The 14,192-nt window shown below is 46.9% G+C and overlaps 1 protein-coding gene across 1 annotated transcript in view; it reads left to right on the plus strand.

The window, feature by feature from the left end:
- The first annotated feature begins 158 nt into the window (after nt 1-158).
- The window catches only part of TWIST2 (twist family bHLH transcription factor 2), a 37,847-nt gene continuing 23,813 nt past the window's right edge, over nt 159-14,192 (plus strand). Inside the window, exon 1 of the mRNA XM_009281916.1 lies at nt 159-678. Coding sequence (XP_009280191.1) covers nt 159-641 — 483 coding nt within the window. The 3' untranslated portion in view covers nt 642-678. The remainder of the gene's footprint in view (nt 679-14,192) is intronic.

The raw sequence follows: 14,192 nt of genomic DNA on the forward strand, positions 1-14,192 counted from the left end.
GAAACGTTTGGTCAACAAAAAAAAAAAAAAAAAAAAAAGCCCTCCTGTTTTTCCAAAGGATCTGTCTCAGGAATTTAAAGCACATTTAAGACACACACACGCTCACATAACATAAGGAGGGGGGGAAAGTCTCTTCCCCTCCCCTTCTTGCAGAAAGCATGGAAGAAAGCTCCAGTTCTCCTGTTTCCCCTGTGGATAGCTTGGGGACCAGTGAAGAGGAGCTGGAAAGGCAGCCAAAGAGATTTGGCAGGAAGAGAAGATACAGTAAGAAGTCCAGCGAAGATGGCAGCCCTAACCCAGGGAAGAGGGGGAAAAAGTCCAGTCCCAGCTCCCAGTCTTATGAAGAACTGCAGAGCCAGAGGATCCTGGCCAATGTCAGAGAGAGGCAGAGGACTCAGTCGCTCAATGAAGCTTTTGCTGCCTTGAGGAAAATCATCCCCACTTTGCCCTCTGACAAACTCAGTAAAATCCAGACCCTCAAGCTGGCGGCGCGGTATATAGACTTCCTCTACCAGGTGCTACAGAGCGACGAGATGGACAGTAAGATGACGAGCTGCAGTTACGTGGCTCACGAGAGGCTGAGTTATGCCTTCTCCGTATGGAGGATGGAGGGAGCGTGGTCCATGTCAGCCTCCCACTAGCCACCGCCCGGGCCAGGCGAGCCCAGCTGCCGAAGGGGTAGGTACTGATTTCTCTTCTCCCGGATGATGCTCCGTGTCCATCTGGCTGGAGGATGGGGCGCCCGTGGCTCCCTTCACCAGCCTGGCTTTGCCACGGGGCTCGGTCCTGCCCAGGGAGAGGTGGCATGGCTTGGTGGGGCACAGGGATGCTGCTGGGTGAGGGGTTTGAAGCCACCAACCCGGAGGTGAGACGGGCAGCATAGATGTGTCCGGCCCCCTCCTGCTCTCCCACAACTGCGAAAATTCAAAAAAAAGAAAATTCCAGGCAGGCAAAAATGAGATATGCCTCATTTTTGAAACAAAATCAGCATGTTTCTGCTCTGCAGGGATGGGGGAGCTGAGAGGGGACTGGCGTTGAGAGCTGGCTGTTGAGGGACAGGGAGGAAACCATCGCTGCATGAGATTTGCCAGAAAGCGCTGCTTCAGGGAAGGGTTTTAAGAGAGGAAAAGGCGATCAGTACAACAGGCTGACAAGGGGATCCGAAACAGCTGCCGCCCCACTCCAGAGGCGCCTGTGCCCAAAAAACCCAGTGCCAAGCCAGTGGTCCCAGGGCAGCCGCATCCTCTCCCGGCCAGGGGGGACCGGGGGGTCTGCAGGATCCAAGCGGGGTTTGGCAATGAGTTTGCCCCAGGTTGTGTTTCTCTTAAAAGAAACAAGCAGCAGATGTCGGCTGCAACCCTGGGCTGTGCCCCTTCCCCCTCACACAATAAAAAGCAAACAAAGATAGAATAAACTTTGCCAAATTTTCGTATTTGTTTGGTTCCCTTCCCCAAAGTGCCAGTAAAGCAAAGGCTGGTGTTAGATGTAGTTTCTTATTTACTCTCATCACTACACCCTTCCTCATCATTTTCCATTAGCAGAAAATTACTTCCTCTTAAGTTGCCTTTGTAATATTTGGGGAGGGAGGAATAAACAGTAAGAAAGGAGAAAAAAAAGGCCCTTAATAACACCCTCATCTCAAGCTAATTAAGCAGAGCAGCTCTGCGTTTTGTCAGCCGGAGTTTGCATACGGCCGGTCACTCTCTGGGGCTCGGTACATAAAGCAGAGCCCACGAACCCATTTCGCTCAGCAAACATTCGAAAGGGAAATTTGCGCCCCCCCGCTCGTAATGTCGCACATGATGTAAAATGAAATAATTTCATCATGCAGAGAATCAGCTCCTTAAAGATTAAAAGAAAATTTATCCCAGCCCATTGGCTAGGCTTTTTTAAAGAGGTAAATCCATCTTTGTCTTAGCAGCAATAAATGGCTCATTTAAAAAACCCTTGATGCAACTACAGCATTTTGTTTGAAAAAGCCAAAAAGTGTTCAACCAGGGCTTACTAGTGGTGTAAAATGCAGACTTAAAACTATTTTAGAAACCACTTCAAGTAAATGTTTTACTCGTGTCCTGAAATGGTTTGCATTTTGGTGCTGCAATTAGGGTTTCCACATGCTCTTCTAGGGAGCCCCCAAAATGTTAGGCTGTTCAAAAATTGGTTACTCTATCCATTGCACAAGCTGCCTGTTGTTTAGTTTTGTTTAAATAGGTAATGTTGCTGTCGTGGGTTTTATGGCTATTGCTGGTGTTACTATTTTTTGCATGCTGTGCCCTAATTTCAACTGCAAAAAGCCAAAGTCAAATCACTTTTTAAAAGGATAAACCCTCCGTTTATAAAACAGAGTGCCTTTTCCCATGCTAATCTGGCTAAAAAAGCTGCAGCAAATAGATTAAAAAAACCCACATGCAAAAACCCAGGCTTCTTGTCAAAAACAGATGTAAAATGTCTCGAACACATATTTCTTCAGCAGTTTAGATTGGCTGAATAGTAAAGTGCTGGGATGGAACAATGCATTTATTCTGTTGTTTCCCAAATGATGTGCTGCCATTAACCAATGATGTTTTTAAAACTGTTATCTAATATACAACCATTCCTCTCTATCACACAGTACTTCAGCAACAAAACCTGCTTTTTTTAAACCATATTTAAAAATCGCTGTTGGTTGAATTATTGTTAGCATTGCCCTGACGAGGCGGATTTTATATGTAGATGCTCAGATTGTCCCTACCTAAAAGAAATTGCGAGCGACATTTTGGATTGAGTGAAAAACCATGATGTAGAGCCAAACCCCAATGCATTTTCAGGTGGCTTCAGAGTGAATCAGTATTTGGCATCTTTGCCATAACCCAACTTCCAGCCCGGTGGCTAGAGGTGTCTTTTTGCTCTGTGTTTGTGTCCCCTATAGAGGAAGGTCGCTTGTTCCCTGAGCCCCCGGACTTTCCCCCCTTGCCTCTCCTTTTTGTGCCTATGTGTGCATGCACACGCGTGCGGTTGAACTGTTGAAAATGTTGTTGACAAATGGCCTGGTGCGGTGTGGTGTCAAATTCTATCGTTTATGGCGACAAAAATTACATCTGCCAGCAAAAAAAAACATAAATGACAAGATCCCTTTAAATGACAAGAAACCCTTTAAAATGGGCAAACTTAGCTGGGTGGCATGTCACAGACTTCTGCCTGGGTCTGTCCCAGCCAGAGTTTTTATGCATAACAGGGGAGCAGCCTTTGCAGTCTTGATGGCAAAAAAAACCTCTTAAGAAATAGCTATCTGAATTTGGGGTAGGCTCCTGCCTTTCCTAGGGAGTAGCAAGCACTGCAAATGTTGGGTGAGCATGAAGGGGTGAGCTCTATTTGGGCTGGATTGCCACAGCCATCCTCCCTTTTCCCTGGGTTTTGGGTAGATATAGGCAAGGAAAGGTTTCTCCTAGGAAGAATGGTCATTCCCCTTCAGCTGCAAAAAAATCAAGAGGAGCTTTTTGATTAGAAAATCAGAGCCTTGGGAACTGGTAGAATGCCACCTGGCCTTTGCAAATGCCAGCAGGTCACTGCTGCTTGCTCCTCTGGCTACGAGAGGTTTTCCTGTTCTGCTCCGTGTAATTACAGACAACTTACTCCAGTAGTTTCAAGAGAAGCAGGCACAGCTTTGCACTTCAATTAGTGCAACAGGATGTTTCAACAGACATGCTAAGCTGAGCCTTCCTCCCCCAAATCTCCCCATCCTCATTGCCAGCACCTGTGCCCTTACTCTTGCAGGCACCTTTCTCTTTTTCCTTCAACATGTTCAAGATGCTCTTCAAACTGCAAAAAAAATCAGGAGGAAAGAAAATGTTTCCTGTTATTCCATTTAGTAGGAAAAATACTGTCCAACCGGGATGTCAGGAGCATCAGCAAAGTTTAAAGGACGATGTAGCCCTAACCCGTAGCCCTAACCCTCATCCCAGTAAGACCAGTCTGCCAGCAACCCCCTTCTTTCCACTCGCTGCAGTAGGGCTTGGGATGAGCCCTTCGCCTCCCCTGGGCCGGCACTGGCACTAACAACACCTTTCCCATCTTTTTTGCGCTGGGGAAGCTGTCTGCAATGTGTGTGTGATATGCAGCCCTCTTACCATTGCCCCTTCAGACTTCCAGGACTGTTTCCAGTATAAAATGCTAGCATCCTATTTCATTTTGTCCTTAAAGAAGCAAACAGATGTTATCTCTGCTGGCCCTGGGAACAACCTAATTCTATAGTTTATGAGAGCAGTACAGTTAACTGGGGGTGTTGTGACACTGGAACTAAGCCCTTTTTGTCCCAAAAGCCCTATTTTTTTAATACGCATCCTTAGAAAAATGTAAATATGTTTCCTTGACAGGAAGGATTGTAAAGTTTGGTATTTACATTAATAGGCTTGTAGCAGGGGGTTTTCATCTTAGTGCATTTAAAAGCCCAGCAAAATGCATTTTGGATCTTCTGTTTACGTTCGTGTCTTTTCTTGGGAAAGAATAAATCTGTTACACAGCAGACACCAAATACTCTGCCGTCAGCCAGAAAACACTCAGGCTCAGAGACCTTTGAAAGAGAGGGTGCAAGGAAAATGCTCCAGAGAAGGAGACATGCAAAAGACAAATCTGCCATGGGCTAGATGGATATAAACTTATTACCGATCATAGAGAATTAGACACACACATGGTGGAAGGAAAATGTTGGATCAAAACCGAAGGACCGCTTAGAAGAGCGGCAAAAGCATGTTATTACTTAATTCGCTGGAGCCAGGGCTGTGGTAAAAGTCCTATCGGGAGAGATGTGCATTGAAGGGTCATTAAGGGAACAGTCAAGGCATACATTTCAGTTAAGTAGGCCTAATTTGTCTCCAAATTAGTCATCCTCACACCAGTCATCTGTGCAGAGTAGCTCTAATTTTAAGATCATACAAAGTATCCTCATTAAAACAAAGGGGAAGATTGCAACGCTTTTCTTTTGCAACCTCCCTTCACATTCCTTCCTTCAGTGCTTTTTGGGGCATATTTCATAGACTTATAGGTAGCGGTGATAAATTAGCCTTGGAGATCACAGCAGCCTCTTACAGAGCCGGGACAGATCTTGTAACCACCACTGAAATCTCTTTTGGGGACATTTCTTGTCACTTTTCCCCCCAAGCAATGTAATTATTTTTATAGCTGTAGCTCTGAGAATCATTTCCATGTGGTTCAGCAAGACTTTGAAGTCTCCAAGTCTGAAATCTCCAGAATTTATGTCTTGCCGTAGAGCCGTAGGAATAGTTTGATGAGGCCATGAACATGTAAGGGAACGCCACCACAACCCTGAGCACAAAGCGAGCTCGACATGTAATCAGGGAATTACAGCTGCTGGTCAGGGAAAGCACACATTTTGGGTAGCTTCCCCCCCACACACCCCCAGGCTTCGCAGAAGATTAGGAAGGGGAAAAAGCTGATTAAAATGAAGTGCTGTGCCATGAAAAATGTGCTGGGCCAGATCCTCAGCTGGCTCCGAGCAACCTTGCTGCTCCTTGCTAGCTGACGATCCCATCAGACATCTCAGTGGGTTGCTCTAAGTGACTTGGAGAGTACTATACACCGTTGCTTATGATTTACTTAGGCAAATTTGGATGTGAGGAAAAACAAGAAGTCCTCCAGCTGGATACTAGCAGCCTCATGCTAATTAATGATTAGTTCTCAAGAATTAAAACAGTAGAAATATTTGCCAGGGAAAAAACTCTAGGCACCCCAGCATTTAATTAGATTTGTAGTTGTAGAAGATGACCACTCAGCAACAACTAATCAGACACAAATAACAAATTAACTCAGCCAGCCAATAAATCAAAGCAAGGCAGCCCTTACCCTCATACCCATCTCTTTAACCACTTCCATGCCAGACCCAGCCGACAGCAGCCGGTCCACCCAGCCCATGCTGGGACACAGCAACTGTGCCATTGGGGCCAGCTTTTGCAATGCCTTTGTCCTTCTCCCGGCAAGGGGAGCCAGTTAAGCTGCAGAGAGGCTCTTCCCCAGCAAGCACCCCCTCAGCTGGGCTCTTTGTTAGGCTCTGCTCAACCTCCCTGGCACTGCTGGTGCTTGTATTTTCTCTGCGTGCATGTGGACAGACGTGCAAGGTGGGGATCAGGGCTCTGGTAGCTCTTCGGAATGTCATTCTCCTGCATTAAAGCAGGGCTTTCTTTGGGGGGCTGGTAAAATAGAGGATCTCCCTTTGAACTTTTTCCATGATCTGTCACCCTTAGAGTCTGAGGCTTTCGGCATTTAGCAGTAAGGAGGGTTTTCCCTTGGGAAGGGAAAAAAAAAAATCAGCTTTTCTCCTCCAAAAATTAGCTGTCACATCATGGGAAGCAGCATCAGGATCCTGGAGACAGGAGGTCCTTGCTGGAGGAGGGTGCAAACGGGACAGGGAGGATTTTGGTACCACTCCGTAAAAATGTTAAATAAGCAACAACAACTGTTAAGCCCTGTTGCTAACAGGGGGTTTCAAAGAGGCCATTAGATCCCCGATCTCTACAGACGGTCCTCTCCGAGGTCTGAGCCTTTTGGGTGGAAAGGACATTTTGATCTAATCCTCCAAACTGAACCCAGGAAAGGCAGCACGGACGTTTTCCCAAACCAACAGCCAGTGGGTGGTTGTCAGTGTACAGGCTACCCCCAGCCGTGGGTGTTTGTCAGTGTAGAGGCTTTCATCCTGCCCGCAGGCGGGGCTGCCTGTCCCCCGGGCTGGGGTCTCCCTCCCCAGTGTACAGGCTTTCATCCTGCCCGCAGGCAGGGCTGCCTGTGCCTCCCCCGGGCTGGGGTCTCCCTGGGAAGGGGGCAGCCAGGCACCCCCAGACCTCTCCCAGGGGCTTCATTTGTGAGCCTTCATGTGATTCAGGAGGGGGGTTTTTTTTGGCTTCTGAGTTTCAGCAAGGGATGGGAGTTAGGCAGACCCAGTCTTGCACAGCTTGCAAAAGCGGTCAGACATCAAAAAGAAAATAACCCTTGTGCCCTGCACTGTACAGTGAGCTGGAAGTGAGCTATAGTCCCTCCTCTTCCTCCCGTCTTCTCCTCTCCATCTTTTAACCACTTCTTGGAAAAAAGAGAAGAGACAGATGTCTACTGGTTCAGCTTGATATATATTTACTGGAAGAGGTCCAGTAAGCCTGTACTAGCTTTAACAGAATTCCCAATAAGATAGTTTTGCCTTGTTAACTGCCACCCCCAAGAAGAAGCTTTAACATTTCCTTAAGAGATATTAGACCTGCCAAACGCACACTTTAAAATGTATGAATTAGGTTTCAGATTGATTTAGCCACCAAAAATCCTCATGCAGTAATTTATGTGATTATGCCTTTGGCTTAAGCTGTTTGGGTAAATAAAGTAAATAAAGTAAATAAAGCTAATTGCTTAGCGAAGGGAGATGCAGGGGGATCACAGCTCTACTGAGGCTTCTCTTAAAAAAAAATCAGCTGATCCAGCTTGGAAAATTCAGTAGGGTGAGATGGAGCCAGGGCGAGGCTTTCACGCAGTAAGCAGCATTTTGCATGGCTGGGGGATTCCCCGATGCATCCACATCCAGTGTCCCCAACACCAAGCTCCTTAATAAAATTAATTTGCCAGAGGAATCTCGCACATCCACAAACACGTTCATTTAAGACTGACACTTATGGCATGTTTCACGTGCACCGTGATGAAATCTTGCTGTGTAATATAGCTCGTTAGAAGAAATTCTTGGCGAGGAGGAGAAGCTCAGAAAATCATGGGGATGTTAGAAAAAAACAACAAAAAATAAGGGCAGACTCAGGAGAAATGCTGGGAGGCATATGCCTGTTTGCCTATAATTTGCCATTGGTAACAGGGCAGTTTATCTTTACTTAAGAACAAGAAAGGACTTTAGTACCTCTGCAGAAAACACACCTTGGGAGCATTGTGGCACCCCGATACCCCCTGTGCCATCACTCCACTGATGCTGTCGGGAACGTGCTTGCCCCGCAACACAAAAAACCCACCCTGAATGTGCTCAAGACGAAGCAACGAAATGGCATTTCGATGTCAAAAGGAAAGCAGTGAAATGCAGACTACCAGCAATGAAACTGTTTCATTTCACACAGCCCCATCCCACTGCACCTGCTGTGCACGTCTGCCAAGGGCGACATATATGTAATAGCACTTATATAAGTGCTGCCCATTTAAGAAAAAGCTATAAGCTCCTACTTAGGCCTTCGGAGCAAAGGCTCTGTGGGAAAACAGTGCTGCAGGCTGAGTTGAACACGCAGCATGGCCCAGGAGGAGCCCCAGGATCCATGGGTGCTCAGCAATGCCACCCACCCTGAGCGCAGGGACAGAGCGGGGTGTCATCCTCCCCAGGAGCATGTTATTGGATGTGAGCAATGCACCCTTGTACTAGCATCGCTACGGGCACAGCGGGGCTCCCAGGAGAAAAGCACATGGGGCACAATCAAGCTATGAATCAAAGGAGACAGGATGAAGAAAGTAGCTTTTTGGTGTGTCAAAACTGAGCACCTGTCTCCTTGTCCCACTTGCATGCTTCCCACAGGGATGCCCAGCAACACCTCCATGCCACGTACACACCAAATTGCATCCCACAGGCACCTTTTGCCAATTCTTGTGAGCTTAAGTCTTTCTTCCCCCCAAATGCACAAACAAGCTTGCCCAGAGGGCTGTGGCACACCAGACATCAGTGGGTGCCACAGCATGGGCTGGGTGGCAGGAGCTGAGCCCGTGCAAGAACATTCGCATGGAACCAGAGAGTTTTTGGCTATGGCAGTGCCTCTAGAAGTACCAGGGTATCCCCACCATGGAAACTTCCCAGTAAGATACTGGGGCATAAACCTACATGATAAAAGCAGGCTAGATGAGATAATATTGTCAAAAAAAATTCTATGCATACAACATATTAATGTGTACTTTTACACATTAGGTAAGATGGCTATTCTGCATCTGTTAAAGAAATTTATTATTTTGCCTGATGAGCTCAGGAAATTTCTAATATCACTGAGTCTTTTTGCTGCCTCTAACTGCAAGCACAATGCTTCAGGCACGACCCTGCAATCTCCACATTCAAAGCTCTTTTCCAACTCAGTGGGGTTTTATGCACTGAACAACCAGATATTTTGCAAGAGGTTTTTCATCCTTTGCCACGAGAAGGGCTGTTTAATAGATTCCTGTTACTACCAGCACTAAATAATCTCTCTTTTATACTGTATGGGTCTGAAACTTTCACTGTTGGAGGGGAGTTGGAACGCAGCTGAGCATCTGCTTTCTCACCACCTTCCCCATAGAGAAGTGGTGAGCTTGCACTTCGGTTTTGATGCAGAGAAGTGGTTCAGAGCACTGGGTTTTGAACTGTTCAAGCCACAGTTTGTGCCCCAAGAGCAAAGGAGATCAGGGCATCCTTTTCCAGTGATTTCTGAGGGGATCACTTGTGTGGAAACACACAAACTAGCAATCAATATTCATTGTGATAACAATGCGTGCAAAGGAGTAACTCACTACTGTTTTACGTGTTCATGCCAGGTAAATTTAGTGGTGGAGAGTGTCATAAAAAGATCCCGTCACCCCAAAATATAACTACAGGTACTCCCAGCCAATGAATGCCATGTGCCCAGAGGGCTGGAGATACAGGGTAGCATTTTTCAGCTGTGAACTGGGAGCTTAAAACACACTGATTTTCAATAGGACTGAGTTAATCTGAAAATTTTACTTTAAGCACTGTTATTTTGTAAATCAGGCAATACTTTCACTCTCAGTGGGTGGCAAAAGGTAACTATTTTGAAGTGGTTGAGGAGCTGAAGGGAAACAGACATGGCTTTGAAAATTGTAGCTATTTTAGCTGTGAATTATGTCAGAATGAAAGAGAAATACCTGGCTTAAAAAGCAACAGTCTTCAAATATATTTCCCTTTTTTGATGCTGGTTTATTGTTCTCAAATATATCATTATTGGCCCATTTTTTGCTGCAATTAGAAAGGTTTTTATAAGTACTACATAATGCCTGAGCGGGTATGCATACAAGTCCCGAGTACGTTTTAGATCTGCCCACTCATCCCTGCTCCTATAGAAAATAAACCTGTTTATAACACATTCAGTGCTATTTCCTAATGCCATAATTTCACTAGCTGTGCAAATTGGTTGCAATGTATTTTTGTTCCCCAGTGCCGTTCGTTCTTAATCTTTCATTTAAACACTACTACATGAGTTCTTACACAGCTCTAACAACATGTGCATTATTTTAAAATAAATATTTAAAATAAAACCTCTTTCTAGATAGGAAATCCATAGGCTCCCCCATGAATTACTCATCCACTGCACTGATCAGTCTGCCCTTCAGCTCTTCTTTATTTCAGGCACATCCTTAAAATTGCACACCCAGCCAAAATATTTCAAAACAAGGGGCTTTTTCGGCCATTTCTGCCATGCCACGTCAGCAGACCCAGCCTGACAAAGAAGCCTGGAGAACCCCAGGGGTGCAATTCCATGCCAGCTTTCTCATTGCATGCAAATACACAGCACATCCATCCAAGCTGCAGCACCCTGTGCTGGGCAACCCCAGTACAAGCCCATCTTAACATTTCAACTTAAAGAGGTCCTCCAGACTGCCCCCTCCCCATGCAAAGGGTGTTTGCCCATGCTGTTGGCACATCCGACTTGTCCCTTGGGGCTGGCAGGAGCACTTGGTGCAGACGAGCTATAGGGACCATGCAGTGGTCCTGCAGCAATACGGGCAGCAAGCACGGGGCAGGTTCCTGGGAATGGAGTGGTGTCAATCATGCCCTGGAGCTGGGCACAGTCCTTTTTCACGGGACAAGGTCAGCATAGCCCAAATGTGCTTTGGGAGTCAAGGGCCAACACTGCCATGGTGGATGCAAAGAGGGAGAGGAGGAGGAGGAAAGCTTCCTGGACTTTGCAGTGAGCCCAAGCCAGGACTTGATACCTAAAGCTTTGCAGGGTATTTGGTTGCTGGGACTATTTGGGGCACAGGTGAGTTTTGAGTTGCTCCACTGTGCTTCATAGGTGCAAACACAGCTGGCGAGGCACCTGCAGCTCTGCAGCCATGGCACGATCAGGGAGGTGACTCAGGAAAGTTGTTGGCCCAGTGGTGCAACACACAGCAGGGCTTTTGCCCCCAAGCAAGCTCACTGCTTTCAGCTGGTTCACTTCTTGCAGATGTGCATGTGAGCTGGCTGTGGCATGGGGATGCCCATGCCAGGAAAAACAAACCAGCCCTGAACACAGCTCCAGCCTGAGTGCTCAGTCCTTTGCATGCACTGCTGGGACCCCAGCCTTTAACCCTGGTCCCCTCCAACCCCAGCATCTCACAGCAGGACAGGAGCCCTCAAATTTGGGCTCTCCACCTCCCTGGCTACCAACATCCCAGCACCATGTAGTGATGTAGCACCATCAATCTTTACCCAAGCAGATCCAGGAGGCATCAGATGGGGCTGAGAGGCAGATGAGGCTGTTCCTCCCATTTTCATAGGAAACTAAGAAATTTTTAAAAAAAGAAAAACAGCATTTGGCAGCAAGCAGAGGGTGGGGATCCCTGCCAAGGCCTGGACAGCTGTGCCTTCTTCACTAGCAAGTTGTGTGATCAGCAAGGCCTGTGCTGAAAGCCAAGAGGAGTTACCATAGCTGCCACATTGCATTTTGCTGATCCTCCCTCTGGGAGACACCTTAAAGAAACAAACCCACCCTAATAGCTACGCCAGCACTCGCACTCCACTGTGCATCAGAGGAAAACTATGGGTCACCTCTCAGGGTTTGTGTTTTGCATTGGGTTTTTTCCCCTTTCCCCAATCTCCAGTGTTTCTGATCCAAGACTAGGGGACAGGGGAGGAGGAGAGTAGTTTATACAAAACTGTTTTTACGTTTTCTGCAGCCTCGCTTGCGTACAAAAAGGCCGCCTGCCCCTCCCATTCACGGCCCCGGCAGCGCTCCTGTGGCTGGACCTTCCCGACAGCTTGAAATAACCCAGGAAATTGTGCAAAAGCCCTGGCGGGTCCAATCCCGCCCGGCTGGAGGCACGTACAGCTCTGCAGCCAGGACAGACCCACCCCAGCCTGTGTCCTTGCATTGCAAATCTTGAAGCTTTTGCCTGGTGGGGTCTTAAAAGTAGCAGGAAGGAAGGGTCACATCAGGACTAGGGAGGGAGATGTGATGAGCATGGAGGAGCACTTATGGGCTGTGCCTGGCTCGCAGCAGATACCCTCTAGGAGCATTCCTGCGAGTCCCTGGCAATGGCTGGGGGAAATCTCCACTCCCAGCAGAATGGGTAACGAAACAAAAGGCTCTCAGATTTCTTTTTAAACAGAAAATTATTCTTCCTTTTCTTTAGGAGAAAAGCAAGAGACCTGTTTCCAGGTGTTATCCCTGCTCTATCTGTCCCCTACATGACAGCCAAGCATTCCCCAGGCTTCAAGATTTACTTTTAAGCTCATCAGTGAAACAACCTTCTGACCTCCAAAGCCTTCTTTCACATAGCCTGCCATGTGTATTCTTGTTTCCATTATAAAGCTCATTTTCCTTGAAAACATCTCCAAAAGATACTTCCAAGGAGCTGTGCTTGCCCCAAAGCCATACTGAGGTACCCAGTCCCCAAACTGTTGCACAAACATCCCGATGATGCCACAAACATATTTAGCTGCTCTCCCTATCCTAGCAGCCCCATAATTAGCAGTCTCGCAGGCTCAGAGAGACATGGTTGATGAAAAAGGTGGAAAGTCACAGGAGCGCAGCACAGCTTGCTCCTGGGCTCTTGCTGACTCAGCATCTACTGGCACTAGAGGGCAGGATACACTATATTAAAGAGTAAGGTGGGTTTGAGGTTGCATCCAAGGGGCACATCTCATGTATGTCTAACAGGGAGCATGCAGCATATCTGGGAGCAGCCAGGAGCTGCCTCACTGCACAAAGCAAGGAGGACCTGAATTTTGCACTGAGCACATCCCACAGCAGTGATCATCAGGACAACAGTCTCCCAGGTTATTTAATTTAGAGTCAGAATCCCAAATGACATCAGAGGCACTTCCACCACATTGCAGTCACAGCTACCTGCTGCTTTTCCAGCCACATAATTCAAGGTGAAACATTTTGCCTTGCAAGGGTGATGCTCTAAGCAGTATTCACTGACACTGTGCAGCAGTTTCTGATCAAAAGCATTTGGCAGATCCATGCAGCAGGCACAGACAAGCTACACTGCAAGTGCTGTAGCTCAAATTCTTGGAAATAAACTTTTTCATGCACATCAACCAGCTGATGCTCAGGCAGCTGTCAACATACTCCTCCTATATAGAAAAGCTGTGTTTTTAAAAAAAAATCTCATAACTTTCTCTGGTGTGTTTTTCTATGTATATGATTAAAGCTGTACTGTCCTCATCTTAATAGGAGATTTTAGATTAGCTCTGAACAAAACAAGTACAGGTTTACTCCATTCCTTTATTGACAGCCACTTCAATAAACAGCCAAAATTTTAAAAGATTACTCCAAGCGCATCATGCAGTGCAGTCCTTTCATTAGTGAAAACCTCATAGAATAGGCAGGCTTCGAGAGCAAGATAATTTGTGGTCTAAACACAAGAAAAACTTCTCTCAAGACTCCCAGGCCTCTTTGCAGGGAGGCCATAATCCTGCAACCACAGCATGCCGCCCTGCAGCATGGTGGATGCAGATACCCTGTACATGACTGCAGAAAATATTGTGGGCTGACAGCCAGGAGCAGCAGGTTGCACCCCAAATAAGCAATATTTTTTGACATCACAACTTGTAATAAGCGATAGCAACTATATGGATCAGGTTGTACCAGCATGACAAACGCCTGCCAGATGCAGCCTGTTCCTACCAGCAGCTCAGCAAACACAGTGCAGTCACAGGATGCAACAAGCATCACTCTCAGCTGCTGGTACTCACAGGCCTGCCAGAAAGCATCTACCCTTCACTGAGGACTGAACTCCTTTAAAATGTAAGGATTGGGGTACACACTAACAAGCTGAGCCCCACCAAGATGCTGTACCCACAGGGCTCTCTGCACTACAACACTTCAGCACAGGGCTAGACCCAGCTGTGTCCCAGCAGAGCCAGTCTGCCCAGCAACCCCCCGCTCAAAAGCTGCATTTTAAGCTGAGATACCTGAAAACAGCACAGGAGAGCTTTCAGGACCATAATCAAGATATTGGGTTAGGGAGATGAGAGGTACAAAAGC

This window comes from Aptenodytes forsteri, unplaced genomic scaffold (assembly GCF_000699145.1).
Source record: "Aptenodytes forsteri isolate BGI_AS27 unplaced genomic scaffold, ASM69914v1 Scaffold443, whole genome shotgun sequence".
NCBI classification, from domain to species: Eukaryota; Metazoa; Chordata; class Aves; order Sphenisciformes; family Spheniscidae; genus Aptenodytes; species Aptenodytes forsteri.